This window comes from Saccopteryx bilineata, chromosome 3 (genome assembly GCF_036850765.1).
Source record: "Saccopteryx bilineata isolate mSacBil1 chromosome 3, mSacBil1_pri_phased_curated, whole genome shotgun sequence".
NCBI classification, from domain to species: domain Eukaryota; kingdom Metazoa; phylum Chordata; class Mammalia; order Chiroptera; family Emballonuridae; genus Saccopteryx; species Saccopteryx bilineata.
Window position 1 is genome coordinate 201911437 of NC_089492.1, and position 9650 is coordinate 201921086.

General features: G+C 44.1%; 1 protein-coding gene across 2 annotated transcripts in view; it reads right to left on the reverse strand.

The window, feature by feature from the left end:
* The window catches only part of LOC136330933 (E3 SUMO-protein ligase RanBP2-like), an 87431-nt gene extending 83075 nt beyond the window's left edge, over positions 1-4356 (reverse strand). For both annotated transcript variants that reach the window (XM_066268559.1, XM_066268558.1), the window contains exon 1: positions 4180-4356. In XM_066268559.1, the coding sequence (XP_066124656.1) occupies positions 4180-4251 (72 nt within the window). In that variant the 5' untranslated portion in view covers positions 4252-4356. The remainder of the gene's footprint in view (positions 1-4179) is intronic.
* Positions 4357-9650: the final 5294 nt, after the last annotated feature.

Consider the following 9650-nt stretch of genomic DNA (forward strand, 5'->3'; position numbering starts at 1 on the left):
GAGGTCACCAGTTCGAAACCCCCAACTTGCAGAGTGAAGGCACATATGGGAGTTACTGCTTCCTGCTCCTCCCCGTGCCCTCCCCTCTCTCTTCCTCTCCCCCACCCGCCTCTCTAAAATGAATTTAAAAAAAGAAAGAAACATGCACAGATACAGAGAATAGACAGGAGGGAGCTTAGGGGGCTGGATTTTCAAAAAAGGTAAAGAAATTAAGAAATACAAATTAATTAAATTTAATTTCTAAATTAAAAAAGAAATGCAAATTGGTTATTACAGAAAAGTAACAGGCATATAAAGTACAGCATTGGGAATAAAGTTAATAATATCATGATAACTATGCATGGAGCGAAGTTGGTAAAGCATCAGAGGGACCACTCTGTCAAGTACATGATTTCCTTTTTTTTTTTTTTTTTTTAATGACAGAAACAGATAGGGACAGACGAGCAGGAAGGGAGAGAGACCACAGACCATGGGGTCATGTCTATGATCCCACTCTCAAGCCAGTGACCCGGTGCTCAAGCCGGATGAGCCTGAGCTCAAGACGGCGACCAGGGGTTTTGAACCTGGGTCCTCTGCATCCCAGTTCGAGGCTCTATCCACTGTGCCACCACCTGGTCAGGCTAAAGTACATAATTTTCTAACCACTCTGCTGTACATCTTAAACTAATACAGAATAATATTGAGTGTTAACTATAATTGAACATAAATAAAGAACACATCAGAAAAATGACAGAAAAAAAAAGCGACCAAAGAAGTGGGGGCAGGGTGTCAAAGAAATGTCCCAGAACTGAAATAAATTTGCCAAGTGAAAAAATTCTTCCAGAAAACCAATAAGCTATAAGAGCAAGAAGTACATCAGACGAGTAACGATACAAGTGATCAGAAAATTAAGCAATGCTCTCAAAATTGAAGAAACAATTATTTCAAACCAGAATTTGATAACCAAACTATCAATTGTTAGGTAGACATTTTTCACACCTACTATGCTAAAAAGAATTTTTCCAATTCATTCCTTTTCAAAGCAAACTGTGCTACACCAAAACAGAGGAAATAAGTCAAGAGGACAAGAGTTACAGGAAACCAAAAGTCTAACACAGAAATGTGAAGTGATTTCTCAAAATGATGATGAAGGCAAGTCCCAGGAGCACAGCTGGTTAGCAAAAAGAAACAGAAACCACTCCAGGTTAAAGCAGTGAAACAAGTGTACTCCAAAAGAAAGATTTTTTTTAAAATGTTTTTTAATATAAAATTAATAAATAGCCTGACCTATGGTGGCACAGTGGGATAAAGCATCGACCTGGAACACTGAGGTCGCCGGTTCGAAACCTTGGGCTTGCCTGGTCAAGGCACATATGGGAGTTGATGCTTCCTGCTCCTCCCCCTTCTCTCTCTCTCTCTGTCTCTCTCTCTCACTCCTCTCTCTCTAAAAAAAATCAATCAATAAAATTGATAGATGATGTGAACTGTTCTGTCACACTTAAGAGTTTAAATTGAGTTTGTGTAAAGAATTAGTCATATATCACAGAAAACTAACCGAACCAAAAATAAAAATAAAGCATTTAACTCCAGAAAAAATAAAACTACAAAACTACTCAAGTGCAAAGATATTTACCTTACCATAATTATATGAACACAAAATATTTAACTAAAAATTACAATAATAGTACTGGAAGAACAAGAGGAAATAAAAACATCTCTGATCAGAGTCCTGGAGGAACAGAGTAAAAAAGTCTAAAATGGAGGAAAGGAGATCAAGAAATAAAAGTATACATGTATGTGACTCAGAAGAATGAAGTATACTAGATGTAAAAGGTAGAACAAATAACAAGTTGTCAAATTGCCTCTGAGAAGTAGGAACAGGGGGGTCTGAAACAAGAAGCCAACTAAACAAATCTAGAAAAACTAAATAGAAGCCATCTGGAAAAATAAAAATTAAAGAAACACAAATGACATTTCAACAAGGGCAAAAGCTGGAGTGAAGGAGTAAAAAACATGGCAAAGCAAAGAGATGAACAAATGAGAAAGCAATCAATGAACAACTAAGGAATGGAGAAGCATCAATCATTAGTTTTTCGTTGCCACACCTTAGTTATTCATATGTTCCTTGACCGTGGGGCTACAGCAGACCCAGTAACCCCTTGCTCCAGCCAGCGACCTTGGGTCCAAGCTAGTGAGTTTTTTTGCTCAAGCCAGATGAGCCCCACGCTCAAGCTGATGACCTCGGGGTCTTGAACCTGGGTCCTTCCGCATCCCAGTCCAACACTCTATCCACTGCGCCACCGCCTGGTCAGACTAAATCAGTCTTTTTTTTTTTTTTTTTTCCTGAAGCTGGAAACGGGGAGAGACAGACAGACTCCCGCATGCGCCCGACCAGGATCCACCCGGCCCGCCCACCAGGGGCAACGCTCTGCCCCTCCAAGGCGTTGCTCTGCCGAGACCAGAGCCACCTAGCGCCTGGGGCAGAGGCCAAGGAGCCATTCTCAGCGCCCAGGCCATCTTTGCTCCAATGGAGCCTTGGCTGCAGGAGGGGAAGAGAGAGACAGAGAGGAAGGGGGGGGGGGGGTGGAGAAGCAAATGGGCGCTTCTCCTATGTGCCCTGGCCGGGAATCGAACCCAGGTCCCCCACACGCCAGGCCGACGCTCTACCGCTGAGCCAACCGGCCAGGGCCTAAATCAGAGTCTTATTAAGAGTTTTTGTACCTCTGAAATTGTTACAACTTTTTGAAAAGCATGTTAGTAGGGACCCTGGCTCCCTAAAATAACCACATATCTAGACAGAAGTTAAAATGTTCTTTAAACTACCTAGCTTTTGTATCAAATAAAGAAGGTTGGGGCAAAATTTTAGGTTTGGTTATTATAACTGTTTCTTACATTTCAAGAGTATAATAGTAATCAGGAAAAATCATTTATTTTAGAAAAACCTCGGGATTTCAGTGTGTTGATTGGGGGGGAGAACAACAGAATATCAATTTGTCGTTCCACTTATTAGGCATTCATTGGTTGATTCCTGTAGGTGCCAGGACTGAGGGTTGAACCCCAAACCATTGGCATCAGAACCTTGCTCTAACGGTAGAGCTACCCTGCCAGGGCTTCTGGACAAGAATCCTGACTCTCTCCAGGTGTCAATAACCACAAAGCTGTAGGGAGCACAAAAATAACACATCAAGCCTAGTATATGCTAAAAGATACAAACTATGTTTCTGACTGTCCCTGAGTTTTGGGATTTTTTTAAACTTCCACATTTATCTTTACTGTAATAGGCCCTTGCCCACAACAGGTCAGAAAGTCTTTTTAGTGCTTACATTGTTCCAAACATTGCCATAAATGATTAACACGATCTCCCTTCATGCTGTATCAATACCACAACTCCATCCTACTGAGGAAGTAAGTTGAACTTGCCTCAAGTCCTGCAGCTTACAAACCGCAGAGCTGCTGCAGCCACAGGCGCCGGCTCCAGACCCTCCTCCCCACACTACACACCATTAGTTCAAGTCACGGGGAAGGCAACATGTATCTAGCACTTTATCTTCAGAGGAGAAACGCCCTGAGTATATGGTTTGAAGAGGTTAAAATTTTTAAGACATGGTAACAAAGCCCCGTAAGAAGTTCAAAATTCCTAAAATTACGTTTTAATATTTTTAAAAGACAAGTAAGTTTCCAAAGAGTGGTAGGAGTCGGGGGGGGGGGGCGGAGGACCCGTCTCAAAACAGGGGTTCCCCAGTTTCACTTAGCAATCCGTCAGACAAGCAGCTGCGAACGCGGCTGCCCCGGTCGGGGTCCCCGGGCCGCCTACGAGGGTCCGGATCACAGCCGCCAAAGCCCACCGGTGCACCAGCCCCCAGGCCGGTGCCGCCTCCGCCACGGAAGTGCCTGTTCGGGATACGAAGGAAACCCCGCCCGACATGGCGGGCCCAGGCCCCGGGGCGAGGCCCGGTACCGGGTGGACCGCGGGGGAGGAGGTAGGCGGGCGGAGGCCGGAGGAAGAGGAAGAGCCGGCACCGACGGCCGCCCGCCGCTCTCACCCCTCTTCTCGTCCCACTCGGACTCGGGGACGCGCCGCTGCCCATCGAACCGCGAGAGCCGGCCGGCATCTCCACAGAACATGACAGGGATTGGCGGGCGCCACGCGAGACCGCGGCCGGGCCTGGGCCGAAGCCGCTGCCCACAGGGTCCGCTCACCTCTCGGGGCGACGGATCGAAGCCCTGCACCGAGGCAATGTACCGCTCCACCTCCGCCTTGCTGCGCCTCATGGCGCCGGGACCTCGCTCCTACGTCGCAGGACGCCAGTAGTGAGGCCCAGAGGAGTCACTGTCTCAGCCGACGAGCGCCGGAAAGCCTTGACGCAGCGCCGTTGCCGGCCGTGTGCGTGCTGCGTAAGCACTGTGCGACATGCCGACTTCGCGCGCCGACCTGTACATGGCCCCGCCCCTCCCCGCCCTGGGCATGCCGAGCTGGAAGGGCGGGCTAAAACGGTCTAGCCATCCGCCGGAAAACAAGTCAGGATAGCGCAGTGTCCAGCACTTTCCAGCAGTGTACTGGGAGAACTATTAATGAAATGTAGAAACACCATTTCCCAGACCATAGAACGAGTTTTGCAAGAGTTGCAGATGAGTAAATGAAAAGAGTTGTGTAAAGCCATAATCTATAAAGTCCATAAATATTCTCTAATGTCTAAATTCCAGGAAAGCCATCAGGATGCTGCCTTAACAACCTCTAAAAAAGCCCAGCTAGCCTGACCAGGCGGTGGCGCAGTGGATAAAGCGTCAGACTGGGATGCAGAAGACCCAGTTCGAGACTCTGAGCTCACCAGCTTGAGCGCGGCCTCATCTGGTTTGAACAAAAGCTCACCAGCTTGAACCCAAGGTCGCAGGCTCCAGCAAGGGGCTACTCGCCCACCCATGGTCAAGGCATATGAGAGGGCAATCAATGAACAACTAAGGTGTTGCAACACGCAATGAAAAACTAATGAATCTCTCTCCATCCCTATCTATCCCTCACTCTCTGTCTCTGTAAAAAAAAAAAAAAAAAAAAAAAAAGCTGAGATAACAGAACACATTCTTTTGCTTTTTGTAAATTGCTTTGCTGAAGACTCTCCCTAGATTGTTCCAACAATAACCGAAAGCCTGTTTCACTTCTGTAAACCTGCTTTGGCTAGGTGTTCACCCCCTCCCCTCACTTTTTTATGCCTTTAAAAGCAAATCCCTGAGTTCGTTCAGGGCCGCATGATTTTGGTAGCTATAGTTCTCATGTGGTCTCCGGCATTAAAATAAAGACTCCTTAATTTGGCTACTTAATTGTGTGGCAAACCATTTGTTTCCTCGCTGTCCAGATATAACATTAAAAGGTGCAGCACCCGACTAGGTAGTCAACAGCATTGACCTCTTTTCCCTTAAGTTGTCAAATTAAAAAATGTAATAGCAGTGTTGTGTGAATTAATCAAAAATCATACCAGGCCTGACCTGTGGTGGCGCAGTGGGATAAAGCGTCGACCTGGAACACTGAGGTCGCCAGTTCGAAACCTTGGGCTTGCCTGGTCAAGGCACATATGGGAGTTGATGCTTCCTGCTCCTCCCACTTCTCTCTCTCTCTGTCTCTCTCTCTCACTCCTCTCTCTCTAAAAAAATCAATAAATAAAATATTAAAAAAAAAATTATACCAAATTTTTTTTGTTTGGCAAAAAAAAATCGACTTTTTTGGCGCGCTATAAAATTTTAGTAATTAGCCTGACCAGGCCGTGGCGCAGTGGATGGAACATCGGACTGGGATGCAGAGGACCCAGGTTCGAGACTCCGAGGTCTCCAGCTTGAACGCAGGCTCATCTGGTTTGAGCAAAGCTCACCAGCTTGGACCCAAGGTCGCTGGCTCAAGTAAGGGGTTACTCGGTTTGCTGTGGCCCCACGGTCAGGGCACATATGAGAAAGCAATCAATGAACAACTAAGGTGTTGCAATGAAAAACTGATAATTGATGCTTCTCATCTCTCTCCATTCCTGTCTGTCTGTCCTTATCTATCCCTCTCTCTGACTCTCTCTCTGTCCCTGTAAAAAATAATAATAATAAGCCCTGGCCGGTTGGCTCAGCGGTAGAGCATCGGCCTGGCGTGCAGGAGTCCCGGGTTCGATTCCCAGCCAGGGCACACAGGAGAAGCGCCCATCTGCTTCTCCACCCCTCCCCCTCTCCTTCCTCTCTGTCTCTCTCTTCCCCTCCCGCAGCCAAGGCTCCATTGGAGCAAAGATGGCCTGGGTGCTGGGAATGGCTCCTTGGCCTCTGCCCCAGGCACTAGAGTGGCTCTGGTCCTGAAAGAGCGACCCCCTGGAGGGGCAGAGCATCACCCCCTGGTGGGCAGAGCGTCGCCCCTGGTGGGCGCGCCGGGTGGATCCCGGTCGGGCGCATGCGGGAGTCTGTCTGACTGTCTCTCCCCGTTTCCAGCTTCAGAAAAATACAAAAATAATAATAATAATAAAAATTAAAATAAAATAAAAATTTTAGTAATTAGTTTATGCGTGCACCATGAGATGAAAAAGGTTGAAAAATTGCTGCACTAGATGAAGTTTTTACTTGATGGGTCCTCAAAAGTTTTGGTCATTTGTTCTTTTTAGTACTCAGGCCTGTTTAGAGCATATTCCAATTGGAACACTTTGGAGGCGATTGGTTAAATATATCATACTAGCTGTACCCAGCCACGTGTTGCTGTGGCTCAGTCTGGTTAAATGGAAAAGAAAGAAAAGAGAAAGCACACGTTTCTAATATGTTTAATTTTACAATGCTTGTGGATATACAATATTTTTTATTGTTCCATTGTCTGTGCAGATATAGAGATTGTCTGGTTTGCTGACTCTAGAACATGCAACATCTAATTGTCCATGGGAGAAGCAATCCGTATCTAGATCTAAACCACACAATTCTAAAGATTGTTCCTGAGCTTTGTTGATGGTGATTGCAAATGCCAATCGAATTGGGAATTGCAATCTCTTAAATTGAAATGGCATATCCATTGGAATCAATAGGAATTCAAGGAATGAGGACATCTTTACCTTTGAAAGGTCCTGTCGAGATTGTTGCTTCTACGACATTGCTCATTTTTTTTTTTTACTGCAAGACTCGTGCCATTGCAAAGCTTTGAAATAGAATCATAAAATTGGAAATTTGGAAATCATAAATGGATCATAAATTGGAAACATTGAAATGGAATCATAAAATATTTAATATAGCGTGTGTTGCTTTTACGACCAACAGATGGCAATGTTTTTTCAAAAAAAGCATGTTTTTACCTGTCACAGGTGTGACATCTATATAATAGAAGGTATATAAAAACACATGCGTATTCGAATGCAATGTTGTGTCCAAATTTCAAAACAATCGGTGAAGAACTTTCAGAGATTTAAGATTTTGAACAAACGAACATTTACAATTTTATTTATATAAGATAGTCTTAGGTTTCGTGTCTTTTTTTTTTTTTTTTCTTACAGAGAGAAGGATAGATAGGGACAGACAGACAGGAACGGGGAGAGGTGAGAAGAATGAATCATTACTTTTTCATTGCGACACCTTAGTTGTTCATTGATTGCTTTCCCATATGTGCCTTGACCGTGGGGCTACAGCAGACCGAGTAACCCTTTGCTCAAGCCAGCAACCTTGAGTCCAAGCTGGTGAGCTTTGCTCAAACCAGATGAGCCCACGCTTAAGCTGGCGACCTCAGGGTTTCGAACCTGGGTCCTCCGCATCCCAGTCCGACGCTCTATCCACTGCGCCACCGCCTGATCAGGCTCATGTCTTTTTTTTTTATAAATAAATTTTTATTAATTTTAATGGGGTGACATCAATAAATCAGGGTACATATATTCAAATAAAACATGTAAAAAAAACAAAAACAAAACATGTCCAGGTTATCTTGTCATTCAATTATGTTGCATACCCATCACCCAAAGTCAGATTGTCCTCCATCACCTTCTATCTAGTTTTCTTTGTGCCCTCCCCCTGGTAACCACCACACTCTTGTCCATGTCTCTTAGTCTCGTTTTTATGTCCCACCAATGTATAGAATCCTGCAGTTCTTGTTTTTTTCTGATTTATTTAGTTCACTCTGTATAATGTTATCAAGATCCCACCATTTTGTTGTAAATGATCCGATGTCATTATTTCTTATGGCTGAATAGTGTACCATGGTGTATATGTGCCACATCTTCTTTATCCAGTTTTCTATTTTTTTTTTTACAGTGATTAAAGCCTTTAAGCAAACTCTTGGCCAATACAGCAAGAATCCAGTAGTGTTAAGGACACTACTCTTAATCCAAGTTAAGAGTAGTGTCCTTAACCTGTTCACCAAGTCCAAGTTGGAGGTTTCATGTCTTTAATCCTGCCAGTAAGTCTGTTTCAAGGTTTGCAACAAATGACTAATTGCAAAGGAATGTCTAATGTCACAAACCTAAAAGTCCTGGCAAACTTCCCTAAAAGGCCCTCCTTGGTCCAGCATCTTGACCAGGTGCTGGAATGGCTCTGGTTGCAACTGAGCGATGCCCCAGATGGGCAGAGCATTGCCCCCTGGTGGGTGTGCTGGGTGGATCCCGGTCGGGCACATGCAGGAGTCTGTCTGACTGCCTTCCCATTTCCAACTTCAGAAAAATACAAAAAAATAAAAATAAGTAAATATGTCCATTTATATGAATGCCCCCCAAAATCTATATTTAAGTAGCAAAACAGGATACACCAAAATGTTAACAGTAACTGTCTTAAGATACTGGGTCATCTGTATTTTCCAAATCTTTAAAAATGTTTACTTTTGGAATTTGAATTTTAGAATCTTAGTTGGAAACAAGCTTTATAAAATATTTCCAATGGTGAAGACATATTTAGGTTTTAAAAGATTACATTTGCAAAGTGCTGGCCTGATAGCTTGGGTGGTTGGAGCTTTGTCCCAAAGTACAGAGGTTGGCAGTTTGATACCTAGTGAGGGCACATAAAAGAACAGCTTGATGTTCCTGTCTCCCTGCTTCTCTCAGAAAACAAAACAAAAAAACACATTTGTGTATACATAGACTCAATTGTATGGGATAAACAAATGAAATATGTTGAAATTTTTAACTGAAAGTTTAGGCTGTTATTATGGATATTTTCCCCATATTTCCCAAATTTTCTTTCTTTTTTTCTCTTTCTTTCTTTTTTTGCAAGAGAGACAGAAAGAGGGACAGATACGTGTAAGGATATTGATTGTTTAAGGCGGCTTTTAAAACCATAGCCCCCTTTGGCCTGACCTGTGGTGGCGCAGTGGATAAAGCATCGACCTGGAAATGCTGAGGTCGCCGGTTCGAAACCCTGGGCTTGCCTGGTCAAGGCACATATGGGAGTTGATGCTTCCAGCTCCTCCCTCCTTCTCTCTCTCTGTCTTTCCTCTCCTCTCTCTCTCTCTCTCTCTCTCTCTCTCTGTGTCTCTCCCTCTCCTCTCTAAAAGGAATAAAAAAAAATTTTTTTTTTAAATCACAAAAAACCCATACCCCCCTTTAAAACTAAAATTCCCCTCATGTAATTTCTTAGCCAGGCTCAAAGCAGCACATTTTCCATCCTCACTGTGAGGTTGTGGTTAATGGGCTTGTTATTCTCTCGCTTAAAGGCTCCCTGGCCTTCACTTTGAAATATAACAAAAAGTTATTCTT